Below are 18,692 nucleotides of genomic sequence, written 5' to 3' on the forward strand. Positions count from 1 at the left end.
GGCTAGAACCACACAGTCTGTCCTTCTGTCTCTCATGTTCCACGTCTCTTCCATCCGGGCGTCCTGCCGAGCCCTGCTGACTTCAGAATGTACCCAGAGTCCAGCCGCCCTCACCACGCCAAGTGCCCCCCTCCTGGTCCAAGCCCCGCCCCACTCGCCGCAGCGGCCTCTCCCTGCTCTCTGTGTCCCCTCCCTGGACACGCTGGACGCATTCATCCAGTTCCCCCTCCCCCACCCCCACCCGCAGCCGCTGCTTTCGAAAAACTGTTAATGGCGTTTCCCAGCTAGGCCTGTGGCGGCTTCACACTCCATCGCTCACATCCCCTGTTTAAAGCTTTCTTCCAGAAATTGGTCTGGGAGACCCCGGCCTTTCTGATTTTCCATGTCTTTAAGGGGCTGACTTTTACACATGTTGCCCAGTGCAGAGGTTACCACGGTTGTCAGGGTGGGGAGATGGGACTTCTGGGGGACCTCACTGGACTTGCTCAGCGGGACGTGCCCTGCAAGCCACTCTTCACACCCAGGGAAGGTACGGCAGCCGCCCTGGGGAGAGTTCTGCGCTGTGGCTTCAGGGACAAAACCGTGCTGTTGACTCTGCGAAGGGTGAGACTAGCGACCTGAAACCGTGGCTGCTGTGATTTTCTTCATTTCTGGGCGGTTTACATTGTTGAGTCGGCAAAGAAAACTGTCCTATCTGCTGAAGACCGAATGTTCTGAGCAGGGGGCGGGGCCCACCTCCTGTCTGGTTGGCTGTGGGCTTTGTTGTGACCTCCCTGGAAGAGCCCGAGTCTCCTGGGGGTGGGGGACCCACATGTGTCTGGTGGGGGGCGGCCCAGCATGGGACCGAGGCTCCCTCCATGTAGGGGCCCAGCCCGTACAGGAGGCCCGAGCTGTGCGGAGCCCTGTCCAGACCAGGGTATGGCCCACCCTCTCGCGGAGCTCGGGCGGCAGGAGGTGGGAGAGTGCAGTAGTGGGGTCCAGGCAGAGGGAGCAGTGCGGGAACAGGGACTCTGCGTGAAGGGTCTGTTCCCTCTTCAGAGACCTCGCATCCGATGTCCACTGTCCTCGGGACCAGCCCCCTGGACAGATGGGGACGGCGCTCTTTCTAATAACTGGACTCTCCAGGACTCCCTACAGCTGATTTCTTGTGATAAGTTTTAGATCGATTCCACCTACTTATAAAGGCTTAGAATTTCAGTCAGGTTTTCGTCCACTTTTGTTCTCTGTTCCTTTGGCCTTTAAAGCCCTTGTTCCCGGATGAGATCCCCACCCACTGGACCTTGGCAAAAGTCAGATGAACTCAGAGCAACTGACCTTTTCTGACGACACTGAACTGGGCATTGAAGGCAAAGGCTCCAGCAGGTGCCTGTGGGGCACGTGGAGCGTCCTGGGACGGAAGAGCCTTTCCCAGACTCTCCAGGCCTCGTGGTGCTGTGTCGGCCCCAGCGCCTGGTGTTGAGGAGCTTGGGCGGGTCCTGCTCTGATGGCCGGTGTCCCCACTTCCTGGGGACCCCTGTCTTGCGGACCCACAGCCGTTCCCTGAGGGCCTGCTGGTTGATACAGGCTGCATCGGGCCTTCTGGGGTCTGCAGGCTGTGCCAGCAGGCAAGGTGGGCTCAGAGGCTCAGACACCTTTGACCAGGAGGCTGGTGGGCACTCAGTGGGGAGCGGGGTTGGCGCAGGTGACTCTGCCCTCCTCCTCCCCCTTTCCACTGTCCCTGGAGTCCCCCCAGCTGCGAGGCTAAGTGCCAGCATCATCTTCAGACAGGCCTCGGTGATGCCCCAGAAGGGTGCTTGGCAGGCAGGTCTCCGTGATAACGACTGATGCAGGAGATGTTCAGACAGACACCTCACCTGGCCAGAGAGGAGGCGCTTCTGTGCGGCCGCCGCGCCCCGGCTCAGGAGGCGCTCTATCACAGATCGGAAGTCGCTGGGGAGGAAGCGGCACGGGAGTAGCTGGGACGTGCCTATTTCCCGGGGCTCTGAGCCAGCGCCCCGGCGAGACGGCGCTCGATCCGCACCCTTCTGCCCTCGCGCCCTTCCTTCGTGCCGCAGAGAGCTGGGGGTGCCTGGGGAGGCGGTGGGTGAGGGATGCCCCCCTGGCCCTGCCCGGGTGCTGGCCATACTGCCAGGCCGCAGGTCCCTGGGTGCCCCATAGAGAGTCGTCACAGGGACAAAACCGGCCTTCGTGGCTTTATGAAGCGCCGGAGCGTGACCTAGTAAATTCAGCTATAGTTTTGACTGAAGTCTTTTTCCCTTTATTTTTGATTTAAAAACATATCAAAAGACACCCCAGATGATTAGTCTCCCACTGTGGAAAAGAAAAGAAAACTCGAACTACTAGGCAGTAAGGAAGAAGAGAGAGCGTTATTGAGAACACCTGCAGTACACGTTAGCGGAAGCTTCTCAGATCCCAGACAGCTTAAACCTTAACGTTTTCAGGCCGTGCAGGCTGTCTCCCCTCTGTGGGCAGAAGCGGACGGTGGCCTCGAGGCGTGTTGCAGGGCTGAACGTCCAGCAGGGCAGGCAGTGTGGGAGAGGACCCAGTACTGCGCCCGGTTCTTTCCAGGAGCAGCTTCCCTGAGATGCAGCTTGCCTACTGTCCCCGCACCCTTTGCACTTGGGTGCGACGGTGATTCTCAGGGGCTCACAGCGGTATGGCCGTCATGGGTCACTAACGAGAGACGCTTGCTTCACCCTGTCCCCGTTTGCAGCCCCTGCCCACCCGTCCCCCAGCGCCGGGCACCCACTTCCTGCTTCCTGTCTGCGGATTTGCCAGCTCTGGCGTTTCACGTCAGCGGACTCACCCGGTGCGGTCCTTTCCTGACTGGTTCTCACGGAGCACTGTGTGTTCAGGGCTCCCCCGTGTTGCAGCAGGTGTCAGTGCTTCATGCCCTCCTGGGGCCAAGGAGCCGTGTGGACGGACCGAGTTGTATTCACCTGTGGATGAACAGCTGGGTTGTTTCCACCGCCAGCGCCTGTGATGGGAGCTGCCGTGGACACTCATGCACAAGTACTTGTTGGAGCATCTGTTCCGACCCCTTTGCGTGTGCACCCAGCGTGGAGCTGACACTGTACACACTTGTCCCAGTTGCTTTGCCGCCTAAAGTGCTCATGCCTTCTCGCACTGCGTGTGTCCCCTTAGCGTGAGGGCATCACCTCACTTCCCCCAGTGGCAGAGTGGCCCTCGGTCTCGGGGAGTCGAGCGTCAGTGTGATACTTTAGTCTACTGGGGGGTCCACTTCCACCAGCTGACCCCCTGCTTGTAGCACTTTTTCTTCCTGGGACCGTCCTCCCCAGGACCACGTTCTGGTTTAGATGCTTGTCTCCCGACCGTCCCTTAATTTGGAGCAGCCCTCCGCCTCCTTTGTCTCTCGTGATGTGGTGTTGTGGGTGGAGGCTGCCTCCTGTCCCTGTTTCGGACCGGGTGGTGCTTCCTCCCCATTAGATTCTGGCTGTGATCCTGGATTCGGACGTGGGGATGCACTCCCTGCCCTGGGGTCCGCGTCTGGACTCCCGTCGGGTGGGCTCCTCGGAAGCCCCGAGTTGCGGGCCGTCCCGTCTCTGTGCTGTTGGTCACTGTTCCCCGCGGTAAAGCGGTCGGGCGTCCTGCTCCTGGTCCAGCGAGTGCCCCTGCTTTAGCCACGTCAGGGGTCTCGCCTGTCCCAGGCTGCGCGACAGTCGTGTGTGACGAGCCCTCCAGGACCCTCTGCCGGACCAGTCAGCCGGCCTCTGCTCTGAGCAGGGTCCTTCCCGTCTAGTCACTCACTCCTCCCTTCAGTCCTTCCTTCATTTCTGTGGGTTCTTGTATTTACTTCATTGCTCAGTTTATGTAGGTGATATTTATATGTTTGTTATCGGGTGGACTCGTGGATTCTCATTTTTCAATAGTTGAGGGTTACTTACCCGTCTAATGATCTCCATGTTCAAACTGCCCAGGCCGTCCAGTGGGAACCCGTGAGCTGGGTCCCTGTGTCCTGGTGATGTGGCCCTGTCATTGTCCTGATGCTTCTTGCCTCCTGGCAGGACACCCTGTCCAGGACCCCGAGGCGCCTGCCTCCTGTGAGGGTATGGATGCTGGAGGCCCAGGCCTGGGCAGGGTGGGCTGGGGAAGGTACAGGCGCCCGTGGCAGCGTGTCCGCACACACCCCGTCCGCGTCTGAGGTGCTCACGCCCAGCAGGCACACGCACACCACACGCACCCGTGCACGTTCCCGCCACAGACACGGGGGCTGAAGCCCGAACTCCAGTTCCCACGCGCGCCCACGGGTGCTCGCCGCCTGCCCTTCCCCCTCCCGTCTCCGCGTCCGTCAGGGCAGCACCCTCGCTAATGTGCTCGGTCATGGTGGTTTAGGGTCGTCTCAGAGGTGCCCCCACACCCCGGCCAAGACGGAGGTTAGGGCCCAGCCTTCCCTCCAACGGGGTGGGTACACAGCCCTCCTGCCAGGGCCCTCCCAGGCTCAGGGGAGTGAGTTACTAAGCACAGAGGACGTTAGGAAGCCGCGTTCGGCGCTGACACCGTGCCTTCCGTGCTGGCTGCTCTCCACTTCTGTGCTCTTGGTGGGGTTCGGAGAGCGTTGCTGCCCAGGAGAGCGGGGTTACCAGGAAACAGCAAAGCCGTCGGACGCCTTGACTTTACCTTGTGCTGCTCTAGCGAAAATCGTGAAACCAGGCTCCGCTCTCAGATAAACGCCCCGAGAAGGACGTGTGTGCGCCGGCGGGCAGCTGTACTTGCTCGGAGCCCGCTGGGGGCGCTGATCGTGGCTCTGCCCCCAGAGCCAGGGCTCTCGGGTCTCGGCTGAGAAGGGACTCCGGGAGCACCTGGTCCAGCTTCTGGTTCAGTAAGAACCCCTTTTGGTTAAGTCGGGGCCTCTGCCTTGTACCTGCCTTCCCCCCGACGGGCCCTCGGAGCCATTGTGCCGCTGGTTTTGCAGATCAGGAAATGGGCTTCCAGAGCTGAGTGGCAGGTGCTGCGCGGGGCCCTGTTTGACTCATGTCTCTGCCCACAGAGCTCTCGAGGCCTCGGTGCTTGCTTGGGTGTGTGTCAGGTGTGAGGAGCACAGGTTTGCTCTGTGATCTCAGGTGAACCAGGGACTGCGGGATGGAAGCTGCCTCTGATTAGCCAGCGGGGGTGGGGGGTGGTTCTGTGAACACCCAGCCAGCCCACGGAGTGAGGGCTGCCCCGTCCCTGATCAACACTTTGGGGCCTCGGTCGGACGCAGTTCCCACCCAGATATCCTGATGTCGGGCACCTCTGGGGAAGGACGGGGAGTGTGACCTCGGGTGGCTCTGCATGGCTTCCGCGTGGTTTGCTCCTACCTGTTGGAGACCAGGGGAAGCCGAGCACACAGGGAGGGGGCCTGGTTCCTGGCTGTGTCGTTACTGCTTAAGGTTTCCAGCGGTCAAGTCAGACTCTTGGGGCCGCGCGTGCATCTCCTGGGTTTGCTGGAGGGTCGGGGACAGGCCCCGTTCACTAACACGTTGTCTGTCCCTGTCCCGGCCATCACCACCCTCCCAGCGGGGATGAGAGCAAGTGTGCACTTGATGGAGCCCTCAGTGCTGGGGCTCCTGCGATGGGGACTTGCGGGGGTCAGGGAACTTAATAACAGCTCTCACCTCGTAAGATGCGAGTCTGTGTGGAAAGCGAGGCTTCGGTGGGGCTTGAGCCACTGGAGACGGCGCTTGTTGAACGCAGATATTTCCTTGGGACAGATACTCTCTGTCGGAGGTTTGCGCTCATCGAGAACTGTTAACACTAAAAACGCCTCGCTGCCTGTCACTTAAACATTGCTCACCGTGCTCCCGGCGAGGCCAGCTGCGTCCCATCTTGGTTGTACTTCTGGGGAGGAGGGGGCCCTGGGCAGGGCGGGTGGGCCCAGCCCTGTAGAACCCCAGAAGAGCGAGGCTGTGTGATGCGTTTGCAGTAGAGATTATCCTGGCGTCCAGAGAGCGTGTGGCACCCGTGTCAGGCACCGTCCAGGTGCCAGGAGCGTCCGGGGCTTGGGCTGGAGTCCGCAGAGTCCTCCGGGCAGTGAGGGCGCCTCCAGACGCTGGGGAGCTTTTTCTTGGTGAGGAAGGGGTGGTCCTGCTGCTGGGGCTCTGAGTGCCCCCCCACCCGGCCCCTTAGGGAGCTGCTCAGGTGGAGAATTTGGAAGGATCGGCATGGCTGTACTTTATTGACAAAGACTGGACATTCCCAGACTCAGTTGGTTTTCTTTTTTACGTTTTGACGAGAGGGGTCTGCGTTGTCGTTGTTACCGTTGCGTTCACTCTGCCCTTCAGGAGGCGCACGGCAACATCCCTCCCCAGGCTGGCGGGAGGTGCAGGGCACCCGGCGTCCTCCCACTCAGCACACACGCACACACACACACACACGCCGGCGCGGAAAGTGTTCCGTCACCTCCAGTTCACGCTAGCTGCGTGAGTTCTGTTCCTCTAAAATGGCAAATTTATGGCACGTCCCAGTGTCCCCCTCCTTTTCGCTCTCGTTGGCGGTGTCAGAAACATCTGCCACATGATCCAGCGTGTGCGGGGGTCCGTGCCCTGTGCTCATGACCCAGATGGATGGAAGCTCTGTGTGTGAGTGGCCAGCGGGAGGGTGCCTCAGGGCTGCGCGGGGCACAGTGTCCGGCCCTTAAAAAAAAACTGCTCGGTGCTGTCCGGGACCGCCGCCTTGAGGGCCGCGTGGCAGAAGCGGTTCAGGGCGGACAGGCTGGTCTTCTGCTCCAGGTAGAGCCGCAGCTTGTCTCGGAAGGTCTCCCCGAGGAAGCTGTAGACCAGGGGGTTGAGGCAGCTGTTGGAGAAGGCGGCCAGGTTGACCACGTGGCCGGCCAGCGGGTGCGCGTGGCGGGGGGACCTCTGGCAGGGTCCGGCCCCGGGCGGCGCACGCTGCAGCAGGTGCACGCTGATGAAGACGTTCTCGGGCAGCCAGCACACGAAGAAGACCAGGACCACGGCCAGGATCATGCGCAGAGCCTTCTGCCTCCGCGGGCGAAGGCCGTGGTGCCGGTGCGCCGTCACCAGGACCCTGACGATGAGCGAGTAGCAGAGGCCGATGATGGCGAAGGGGACCACGAAGCCCAGCGTGACCTCCAGCCACTGCACCTCCCTGACGTCCGCAAAGCAGAAGCAGACGTCCTCGCTGTGCTGCAGGTGCACGGCGGTGAAGGGCACCAGGGTGGCGGACACGGAGGCCATCCAGATGAGGCCGCAGCTCAGCCGCGCGCGGGGCTTGGTGCGGAACGGGCCGCAGCGCGTGGCCTTGGCCAGAGCCAGGTAGCGGTCGAAGCTCATCCAGGTGAGGAAGAAGACGCTGCTGTACATGTTGACCTGCAGGAAGAGCGACATGAAGGTGCAGAGTGCGGTGATGTCGTAGTACTGCTCGTCCAGGTTGAACACCTCGATCAGTGAGTCTGCCACCAGGACGAGGTCCGCGGCCGCCAGGTTGGTGAAGTACAGGTCGGGGATGGTCATCTTCTCCCGGAAGCGGATGTTCACCACCAGGATCAGGAGGTTGCCCGCGAAGCCGATGGGGAAGAGGAAGATGGTGTAGAGGCAGGACAGGAAGAGCCCGACGGCGCGCTGCTGCTGCTCTGAGAGCGCGGCCGAGCTGTTGGCCAGCGCGCGGGGCAGGCCGAGGCCGCTGGAGGAGCCGTTGGAGGCGCCCGGTGGCGTCTCCATGCTGGGCCGGGCGCCCGGAGGGACAGCCGGCCTCTCAGGATTTGCCGCAAGGCTCCCAGAAACCGTTTTTTAACAGGAAATCCCTCTTGAGAAGGAAAGGGGATGCTCTTGGAAGCGAGCCAGGCATCTGGAAAAGCGGAGCAGGCCCCAGGGGCACTTGTGCAACCGGAGGTGGAGGTCGGCGCCTGCGCTCTGGCCTGTGCTTCTGCCTGGCCTCTGGGTCTGCGGCTGTGTCCACGCCACACCTGAGCCCCTCACTCCCGGGCACCTGGGGAAGCAAGAGCAGAGGATTCAAGCCCGGCGGCTCCAGGGCTCGCTGACGATGCGGGACGGTGCGGCACACGAGCGCGCGGGGCAGGCCTGGACGTGTCCCCTCCGCTTGGAGGGCCGGCCCTGTGCTGGAGCAGGGGAGTCAAGGGCGGAACACGGCCCGTGTTCTCTCCCCAGGGCCCCCAGGGCCACCGGGTCTGAGTGCAGCTGGCGGTGACGCGCGCTCAGGCCCCCGGACGCAGCTCAGGAGGGAGCGCGGCTGGATGTTCGCGTGGAAGCCTTAGGAGGGCTGTGGTCAGGAGACGAAATAGTTTTATTTCGGCGGCTGCTGAAAGAGAACTAAGACGGGAAGGGGAAAAGCGGCCTTTTCTGGAAGGGAGTGGGCCCAGCACGCTTGGTGAGAGGTAGAGCAGAGTCTTTTTTCTTGCAATAATACAGATCAAAGAAGTCTAACATTTTCGGCTAAGCCTAAGTTTGGGTGCCGAACACGGAACTGTTTTCAGAACGTGGAATGAGAGAACATGAGAAATAAAGGTGGTCATTGTTTCAGGAAATAAGATTTGAATTTTTTTCACTGTTTTGACAAATTATTGTAAAACCGAATGTATTTCTCCACTGCTGTTTGCAACCTAGAAACGCTGTGACTTGGAGGCTAGGAAGAGCAACCCTCCCAGACCTCTGCTTCTGACCGTCTCGCCCTGGTGGCCGCTCACGCGCTCGGCCTGACACAGGCTCTGCTCAGCGCGCTCCCCAGAGGCTCTGCAGCGTTGACGGGGCACCCTGGGCAGGATCTGCGGTCTCGGGCATCCCGGCTGGGGAGGGGCAAGGTGGCCCCAGCTTTGTGGGGTGGCCCCGTCGGCAGGGCCGGGGTGGAGGAGCCTGAGTGACCACCTGGGAGAGTTTCTGCCTCTCCTGGGAGGTGGCCAGGGAGCGTTTTCAAAGTTGCCAGAGCAGCCGGTGCTTACTGACCTATTGCTTGAAAATAGAGTTTCTAAAAAAAAAAGAGGAAAGAGATGAATCGGGACCTTGGTGTCAGTTATTTTAAAAGGGTTCAATAACCTCTGCTTCACTGGGGTTGACAAACTGGATTTTACTCGTTGTGTTGTGTTCTTTTTTCATCTTTGGTAGGTATTCCCAATTTGAACCACATGAATGCCGTTGTTCTCAGGTTCCATCTGTAATGTTTAAAGCCTCTGTTTGTGAATTTCTCTGTAAAAACCCCTTCGAGTATTTGTTTTGCTTTTTAAACGTGGGAATTTTGGCAAGTTTTGCGCTGATTCTCAGGAAACTCCAAGGTGAGCAGAGCCCTTGAGACACACCTGCCCTCCCCTGTGCTCGTTAGGTGTTGGCCGTCACTTTTTTCCCGGGTCAACGGGTCTTTGATCCTTGACCAATGCTGTTTTCATGGTGGTTTGATGAAAAGGTGAGCACGAATCTTACTGCTGACACACTTTCCTCGGGAAAGTTGGCCACGAATTTACAAATAGAAAGTTGAGTATAAAGCAGTCAGGTATCATTTTGTTTCAGATTGCCACTGCTTGTCCAGATCTAGAAAAATGAACCACATTTTTGTCAGACCTACGAGGTATCTTTTATACATTAAATTAATCTCGGGTTGGCGGGCATCCTCATTGAGGGAGTAAGTGAAGCGCCGCCGTCAGAGCCCTGGCGATCTTCTTGGAGAAGATGCTTGTTTGAACAAAACAGGACGGAAAGCAGCTAGCGTTGTGTTCAGCCGGCGTCCTGAAAGACCCTTCCTGCTGAGCCGCCCTCGCTGAAGGCGCCCGGTCTGTGCACATCTGCTCTGGCTGTGCACCGTCTCGTGCTGCACCCAGCCGAGACGTCCTGCCCCGTCTGCCCGGCCCGTCTCCGTCCCGGCACCGACCCGAACACAGACCCAGAGCCTGGGTCACGCTTACCTGCGCGGCCGCCGCTGGCCACCTGCGTGTGTCCTCTGAGCAGACCTGTCCCCCGTCCCTGGGAGGGCAGCTCAGCCAGCCTCCGGGATGCGCTCACGGCTGGGGGGTGGCAGCGATTCTGGACTTGGGGGTGGAATCGGGACCTTCGCGGGACGCCAGAGAGGAGCGTGGAGGCTCCGGAGGCCAGCCCGTTGTCCTCGGCAGGCATCCCGGTCGGTTGTCGGCGGTTGTCGGTTGGTTGGCCCCTGGCGGCCGCAGGCAGGCTTTATAGACCCGCGGCTGGCGGGCGGGCACCTCCCACAGGTCCGGATGTAACCCCTTTTTTGCTGGGCCTTTTTCTCCCCCTCTGGCACTGAGCTCAGTCCCACCAGTCTTCAGGGAAGTTTCCAGTTGAACAGCTTTTTTTCACCCACTGATACAAACCTCTTTTTAAGTTTGAAGGGATTATAAATGGGTCTTATCTTTTAGATAAAAATCTGTCATCCTTTGGCGACGCTTACATATTCTTGCTTGTTTTAGCAATGGACTGCCTTTAAAACTAAAAGTAGATTTCCTAAGTTCGGAGAGTAGTGTGTGAATTATACATAGAGAATTTCACCCAGGAGTTTCACAAGACACTTGTAGAAAGAAATGTAAACCCAGCGAGTAGCAGGTATTTTCGGCAGGTGAGCTCAGAGTCGGGTAGACGAGTAGCCTCCGCTCCCCTTCCCTTTGCTCCCGAAGCCCCTGGAGGTGCCTGTCCTGCAGGTGTTGCCTAAGACCCCTCTTTCCGCCAGGGCTCCCGCCCTCCCGCTGTGCGCCTGCCCTGGTGCCGGCAGGACCGGCCTGACCCCACTTCCAGTGCCGACTGACCATGCGCCCCACCTACCGGCGGATGGATGTCACCATCGGCCTGGAGAGGCTGGCAAAACCGCCCCAAGCGTCCCCGGACACGCTCAGCTCGGGGCCGAGAGCTCTGCAGGCTCTCCGTGCCCTGGCTGCCGGCGAGAGTTGCGTGGTTGTCATCAGCACTGCATTTTAATCCATCTCCTACCTTCCTCTTGGGTGCCCCTTTTTTCACCTCTTTGGTTTTTGAAGCTGTGGGACTGAACTCCGAGTGGATGAACGAAGCACACCGCTGCAGTGTGAGCCCCCGCCTGGTGGGACGGGAGTGTGGGGTGAGGGCAGGGTCCCTGAGCCCCGGGGTCAGCGCGCTGTGAACCTTCTGCTCTGTTCCCAGCTGAGTGCGTGTGAGCTTGAAGGTGTTTTTTGAGCGATGCTGACTTAACATCCTTTGGGAAATGTACACGTTTCCACAGAAGACAGTGTTGAATTTTTTATGGAAAAGTACTAATGTTCAGGGTTCTTTCCAGCTGTGCTTCTAATAGGTTCGCTTTTTAAAGAATGGCGTGATCACATAAATGGGGCTGATTTGATTTTAGACCTGTTTCTGGCCAGCTGCACACGCAAGATGGCTTCAACACTAGAAATGCTGGAGACACCATTTTGAGAGCAGTGAGTCATGAGAAAGTACAGTTTCCCCTTGAGTTAAATAAATGACTAAAACACAAATTCAGACCCTGAAATAGCCGAGTCACGTCACTGAAGCACAGCCGCTCCCTCCTGGCGGGAACCACGGCCTGCAGGCCTGCCTCTCGTCCGCGTGTCCCCGAACTCACCTGGGGCCGATGGTCCCGGGCCGAGCTGGGGCCGCTAGGCCGCGGGCCCCCTTTTCTCGTGGCCCCCGGTGGATAAGTAATGGTCAACCCTCCTGCAGCTGGTCAGCGTGAGGGCCAGCCCACGGTGTTGGGGGGGCGTTAGGCCACTGAACCCCAGTTGATGTTCGCACGGGCAGGGCCCAAGAGGCCTCGTAGACGTTTTCGTGAGGCGAGAAGCCCGTCTGTACGTTCTAACATCCAGCCTTGAAAGAGCGCTTACTCCGCACTGGGCAGCGTGGCGCCCACCGTCTCGGAACCCTCCGTGAGCTCCGTCAGGTGAGGCGGTATCCCCGTGTACTGATGGGAAAACCGAGCTCAGAAGGAACGTCACCGGGGCCTCGGAGCTGGGGCTCGGCCCGTCTGAGGGCCTCCGAGCCCGAGGTCTCCTCTCCTCGCCGGGAGCCTCCCACATTGACCGTTGGCCTGAAGGGTGCTCGTCTTGGGGCAGAACTGCATTTCTTGGGATCTTCCTGTCCATCCCCGAACTGGGTCAGCAGCTGGGTGGTGCCCCTCGCCGCCCCTGCCCCACCTCACACAGCTCTCTGCTCTGTGTGGGGCTGCGGGGCGGGGCGGCCGGAGCCGCGGCTGGCGCTCCCCTCCCCGGGCTCCTCGCGTCTCGACACAGCCGTCATGCCCCTGTTGGTGTCGCGAGTCCTGGTCCTGCACGTGCGCAAGTGCGTGTGCCCGACAGCTGCCGGCGGAGGGCAGCCCCGTCGTGGGAAGGGTTTGCTGCTCCCCAGCCCCAGCGCAGGCGCCCATTGCGCGCATGGCCCCGCGGTATTTACGGTATTTACGACTCGAGGCAGCGGCCCAGGGCCCGGCTGGTGTTGACTCTCAGGCAGCTGGCTCCTCTGTGCCGTTGCCAGGAGCCTCCTGGACGTTTCCTTTTGGCCTTTGAGAAGGACCTGCCAGCAGCACAGGAACAGGGGTCTGCCCAGGGAGGGGCTGTCCCATCCCTGGGGGCTCTGGGTGGAATGCTCTAGAAGGCCTTGTCCCAGCCCCATGCTAGTGGCCCCAGCAGTGTCCTGGGAGGGGCGAGGAGCCCCAGGAGGCGGCTTCCCACCCCGTCAGCCCCGCTTTATCCCACACACCCTCTCCTGGAGTCAGGTGCCCCCCGCCACCAGAGAGCCTGTGTGTTTGCTTAGCTCTCGGTTGGCTCTGGAGCTCTCTCTCCGGCTCTGTGTGTCCTCACGGGGTGCAGGATGCGGGCTGAGTGGAGCAGAGACGCGGGGGCGGGGACGGGGTGGGGGGTCTGGGGGCCTCGACCTTCCAGCGGTCAGCCCCGCCCCCTCCTCCAGCCAGAGCAGCCCTTTGTCGTCTCAGGCTTTGTTTAAAGAAAGGCTCCTGCTGCTAAAAAGAAAGTTTGGGAGCCACCAGTTTACATTCTTGTGGCGGGTCCTAAGATGGTTCCTTTAGCCGACATACTTAGAAACGCAGCGTGAGCAGCTCCTCCAGGCTTGGCCGCCGTTTCTTCAGGGAGCCCTGCGCACTCGTGGACTTGCCGTCGCCTCGTCTGGTTCTAAGACTGGCAAGCCGTTGGCGTCTGTTACTGGGAATTGATTGATTGAGGTCCTTTCCCTTCTGGCCTGCACTCCTGCCACAAACCATAGGAAACTGGATGGACTCTAGGAAAGGGCTCTTCTCAGGTGCTGGCACCACAGGCCAAGCAGCGGGTGGACCTGAAGGGAGGTGGGCTGGGGAGTCTGTGTGCCTGCCCCTGGGCCAGGAGGGGCTGTTCCCGGGCGCTGGGGGCACAGGGCTGGGCTTCTGGGAGGCTGAGCGCGGTCCTGGAGGGGAGGGGCCAGGTCTGGGTAGCAGCCCCTGGACTCTGGCTGCATCTGCCTGCGGGGCACAAGCGTCCTTGGAGCCGCAGGCTGAGCCCTCCCCCGCCGCCCCAGCCCCCAGAGGCGGCCTGTCCTAGCCCCGCGCCATCTGTGAGCAGTCACGACAGTGCGCGGAGACCCTAGGATGGACCCGCGTCTCGAGGCTGCTCTGCACCTCGACTAACAGCCTGAGCACAGCCTCCAGAGAACCTGCCGCCCAGGCAAACAGTCAGTGCTCTGTAAGGACGCCGGCGATGCCCTGAGCACAGCCCTCCAGAGAACCCTGCCGCCCGGGCAAACAGTCAGTGCTCTGTAAGGACGCCGGCGATGCCCTGAGCACAGCCCTCCAGAGAACCCTGCCGCCCGGGCAAACAGTCAGTGCTCTGTAAGGACGCCGGCGATGCCCTGAGCACAGCCCTCCAGAGAACCCTGCCCGCCCAGGCAAACAGTCAGTGCTCTGTAAGGACGCCGGCGACGCTGAAACACCCAACAGGGAAAATTTCACATCCAGCATCTGCTGGTAAATGTGTCCCACGAAGAAGCAGCCTTTCCACGTCGGCGCCAACGCTGCGTGTCCTGCTGATGGTCTGGGTCGGGGGGCGGCTCACCCCTGACCCCCAGCTCTGTCCCTGGTGGGCGTGCTGCATGGGGTCCGTGGTAGAGGTTTCATGAATATGTGAGTAAGTGACAGAGAAGTAGTAGATGTCATTATACACCTGTCTCAGCTGGGCGGCGGGCACCACCCAGTGCGCCCCAGTGTAGAGGCTGTACCGGGGCCGTGGAGGTGTGTCAGTGCCGCTTCATCGGTCGTGACACCTGGAGAGGGACGGCTGTGCCTGCTTGGGGGCAGGAGATAAATGCAAAATTTTAAAATTCTTCGTATTTTTGTTGTGAATCTAAAAACTAAAAAAGCAAGGCCTTAATAAAAAATAAAAAAACCGAAGCTGTCAAAGGTAGAGGTTTCATAAAGCCAGAAAGATGCCTTCCCTTTGCGTGTCCCTGTTCTCTGCTCAACCAAGAAAACCGTGATGTAAATGCAGTGAGACTGATGGATGTAGCTTTGGAGTAAGACTAATTACCCTCCCTTGGATTTTTATGTTTCCTGTGTTACTAGCCTTTCTGCACGTACTGTCGAATAGAACAGATGAGGCTTTTGAAACAGCTTTTTGCCGGTCTATCCAGAGCTCCTGGTGACGGGCCCCCGCTGTCCGCCGGGTCACGGACAGCATGACAGGTGTGCGACGGTCACCACGGGCTCACACCCGTCGTCTTAGTGCTGGACACCTGTGCCTGTGGGTGATGTCCTCAGACCCCCAGTGATGCTGCATTAAAAAGACAAAACCAATGTTTGTTCTTGCTGAGATCTGTGCGGCCCCTGCTTCCTGGCAGAGCTGGAGGTCAACCAGCCACGACCGTTTAGGGCCAGGGTATGACAAGCCCATAAAGTTATTTGAGTAATGTTTTTATCTTCAAGATTCCTTCCTTGCCCTTTGGTTGGGGTAGGGGAGAGATGCTGGCCAGCAGACAGGCTAGAACCTTCCACCTGGTCAGGTGTCAGCCCGCACTCACTCCCCACTCCAGCCTCAGGTGTGAGTATTGGTTGGGCTAAGGTGTCATGCTTTTGTATAAACTGAGTTGAAAGCCGTAAAGCTCGTTTTCAGTAAGCACCTTCCGGACAGCCGGCATCCCTGTTGGCTCTCAGCACGCCGCTCTGGGTTTCTGCAGGGCTGGGAGAGCCCCCCGCTGGCCTGTGTGGCTTATGTCCACGGGCAGGGGCTCCTACTTGAGCCCCTTCGGGGGGAAGCTGTTGCCGGCCTCCCCGGCCTGCACCTCTGCCAGAGATGCTCCGACACTCAGCGGGGCCCAGCCACACGGCTGTGGGGAGGAGGGTGGCCGGGAGCCTGCACAGCTCTCCCCAGGCAGGGCCAGCTCCGCGAGGTTCCCAAGCGGCTCATCCCTGGGGGAGCCTCCGTCTCTCTGCAGCTCAAGCCTGGCCTGCTGGAGGAGAGCCTTGTGGTAGGGGAGGTGGAGGGCGATGGTGGTTAGGGCAACCAGGAACCACCAGCTGAGCGGAGGCCGCGCCCCTCTGCGTAGGAGCTGCCCGCCTGGCCCGCTGGACGCCGAGCGGGACGCCGAACGCCGGCAGCGGGACGAAGGCCAGGCTGTCATCTGGTCTGCCTGACACAGCCTGGTTTCGCAAAGCTCCCCAGACGTGCCCAGGCAGGGCCGCTGCCCCCGATGGCCGCTAGGCCAGCCCCCGCGGACAGGACAGAGGGCGCCATGGCAGGAATGCGAATGGCATCGCCAGCTGCACGTCCTGCGTGTTGAGGTAGCAGATGTTGGGCAGAAAGGAGAGGACGGCACAGCCCAGGTCGGCCGTGGCCAGGAAGTCTGGTTGGCCGATGGCCGCGAGTGACAGCACCGTCGCCAGCAGGCCGGGGCTGTGAAGTCCAGCAGGCAGGCTTCTGCGCCCCAGCCTGGCGAGGCCCCGGAGGAAGGTGGTCGGGTTAAAGAGCCCACGGGGACAGAGCCGCGTAGCCAATGCCACACTTTGCGCGGCCACGACGTCCTCCCTGGCTGTGGACGCACGTCATGGGAGCCAACTCTCACCAGGGGGACCTGGGCTGCCCTAAGTTAGGGACGCCCTGTGACCTCATTGAAAAGTTTTCTGGGTCCCACCCCGATTGCCAAGGAGGGTGGGCGGCCGTGGGAAGCGGTGGATCCCGGGCAGGTGCAGGTGGGATACAAGGACCCCCCAGGACGCCCCCACCTCCCTCGGCACTGATGGGGCGCATTCTGAGAAGCACGGTCGCGTGTGCGCCGCAGAAGGGCTCAGTGCCAGCTCTCCAGGGCGGGCTCACGGATCTCCGTTTCCAGCCAGTCGGTACCTCCTGCGGGCCTCATGGGGCCTCTGCCCTCGTGACGGGAACGAGCAGCCAGAGCCCACGCTGCTGGAAGGCGGGTGTCGCCGCCTTTGGAGCCAGAGAAGTTCTGACCAGTTCTGGCCTCTCCCTGGGGATGGGGGCTCTGCTCAGGCCTGAGTCCTGGAGAGGGAGGCCTTGAAGTAACAGTGCCCGCGGGCTCAGCCTTCCCGGCTCGGAAATCATTTTGTTTCCACGTAAATGTCTCCCCTCCGCAAACTTCACCTACGTTGAGGAGGCAGGGAGAGCGCTGCTGTTGTTCAGAGGAAACTGAAGGCAGTAAGCTGGACACCATTTCCACAGAACGCCGAAGGGGGCCGGCTCCGCCCACGGAAGGGCCGCGGCCGAGCTGCCGGTGCTGCGTGACTCGGCACAGGCCCCGCGCTTGCGACGGCGTTCTCAGGCACGCTGGCCGCCTGACTGCGGTCTCCGCATCCACGGGTTTGCTGTGGCCCTCCTCCTTGCTGTCTCTGGCACACGCGTGTGATTGCACACACATGCCTGTACACGTGTGTGCAACGCTGATGCCCTGCCTGAGTGCTGCTTGGTGTGCTGGCTTTGTTTTGACCCGCAGAGAGCACTGCCCACGTCCTCACCCTGCTCTCCACCCTACGCGCGGGCAGGGGGGTCTGGACCCTGGAGCCGCTCGTTCCCAGGTATGTGCCCGGCTTTCTCCGTCCGAGAGACACAGTGCACAGTGATGTTTTCCATGTGCCGGTGCTTAAGGCCGTGAGCGACTGCCAGGATGCTGGGTGACGTCAGAATTAAGATTGGTGACCAGACTGAGAGGAGATGAGTTGGCCTGTCTCTTTAATTAAGGCAAATCGGAAAAAAGATCTCGTGAACATCGACCCCAGGTCGGAAGACGGCATCAGGCTGTCCTGGTGTCTGATCTCCACGGCGGCCGGCGTTTCAGGCCCCTTCGGGCATGCGCCTTGGTCCCTGCTGGTGGTGTGGGGTCAGGGCCACGCAGCTGTGGCTGTCAGTTGTCACCTGGTGGCCGGGCAGGGGGAGGGTGTGTGTCCGAACCTGGCCCCAGAGTGCCTCCCGGCCTTCCCTCCAAGGCCAGGGCCTTCCTTGGGTGAGGAGAACCCCAGTGTGTGTGTGTGTGTGTGTGTGTGTGTGTGTGTGTGTGTGCTAGAACCATTTTAATATAATTATACCTACCTGCCAAATCCAGGAAGAAAGGTTCACGCGTATATAACTTTTCCAGTTAACATCTGCAAGCATAAACAGCGAGGATCTCAGCTTGTAAATACATTAGGGTCAGAGCAATTGACCAACGTCTCTTTACGGCTGGGCTTACCAGCAGCAAAGTACAGATGAGTTAGCGTCCTTTTGTTTCTCTTCGCTCACTCTTCTTGTCCAGAGACATTCAGTTGTAAAGGTTCAGTGTGGCTCACCTCCAGCCAAAGGTGTAATCTTTCTAGATGAGTACTCAGTTGCTCTGAATTTGCTTGTAATCGTAACCCATTTAATCACAGAAGAACCCCTGCAGAGGCGGAGTTCAAGGTTGCTCTGCCATAACAGGAGATCGCCGTTTTGAAGCCCAGCACAGACTAAAAACCTCAGGCGCACCGTGTGTGTGTAAGACGCACCCTGACTGTCTCGTAAGCACACACTGACTCCTCGTGAACATTACTCTTAAAGCAGAGCGTCTGGGACAGTCAGTCGCACGACTCGCACAGCCTGGAAAGTTTTCAGTGCCGGCTACCAGTTGGTCGTGAGACGTGAGTGAGCTCGAGACCCTGTCCATTCCTAAGATCCACCCAAGGATTGGCTGAGACACTGGAACACCTCTGCTTGAGAAGGCTACGTCCTTCCCGCCTTTCCCTCACAATTTCGTTTTGTTTGTTTACCTTTGGTGGTATTTGGTTGCACGTGGCTAGAATGCTTTCATCACTTTGCGAATCAGCAAAACCAACGAACTGAAACTATGACAGGATCTGAAGTATCGAATGGTTGGTCCGTCTCAGGTAGCTGGTTGGCAGGCCCCTCCAAGGCCTTTCACTTTTCCTCCTCTGCCTCCCGGGACACTGATCACATGAGTGAGCACCACACCGTCTAACGCGGCTGACCAGTGCCGGGCTAGAACCGGCTAGAACCGGAATGCCTAGCTCAGCCTAACCCGTGCCTGGCTAGAACAGGCTAGAACCGGCTAGAACCGGATAGACTAGGACTGCCTAGCCAAGGCTTGGCTGGACCTGGCTAGAACGGGCTAGACCCGGAATGCCTAGCTCAGCCTAACCCGTGCCTGGCTAGAACAGGCTAGAACCGGCTAGAACCGGATAGACTAGGACTGCCTAGCCAAGGCTTGGCTGGACCTGGCTAGAACGGGCTAGACCCGGAATGCCTAGCTCAGCCTAACCCGTGCCTGGCTAGA

At 59.9% G+C, this 18,692-nt stretch overlaps 2 protein-coding genes across 4 annotated transcripts in view; one reads left to right on the forward strand and one right to left on the reverse strand.

Annotated features, from left to right (window-relative positions):
- CHLSN (cholesin) overlaps positions 1–18,692 on the forward strand; it is a 100,327-nt gene that overhangs the window by 31,044 nt on the left and 50,591 nt on the right. The window lies entirely within an intron of this gene.
- GPER1 (G protein-coupled estrogen receptor 1) lies at positions 6,603–8,166 on the reverse strand. The gene has a single exon (XM_024763501.1). It carries the CDS (start codon positions 7,677–7,679, stop codon positions 6,603–6,605), a length of 1,077 nt encoding a protein of 358 aa, XP_024619269.1. The 5' UTR covers positions 7,680–8,166.

Source organism: Neophocaena asiaeorientalis, unplaced genomic scaffold, assembly GCF_003031525.2.
Source record: "Neophocaena asiaeorientalis asiaeorientalis breed wild unplaced genomic scaffold, Neophocaena_asiaeorientalis_V1.1 scaffold223, whole genome shotgun sequence".
NCBI lineage: Eukaryota > Metazoa > Chordata > Mammalia > Artiodactyla > Phocoenidae > Neophocaena > Neophocaena asiaeorientalis.

Bases quoted from the DNA above. Each gene is read 5' to 3' on its own strand.
- GPER1 (XM_024763501.1), bottom strand. From the start codon at position 7,679: ATGGAGACGCCACCGGGCGCCTCCAACGGCTCCTCCAGCGGCCTCGGC.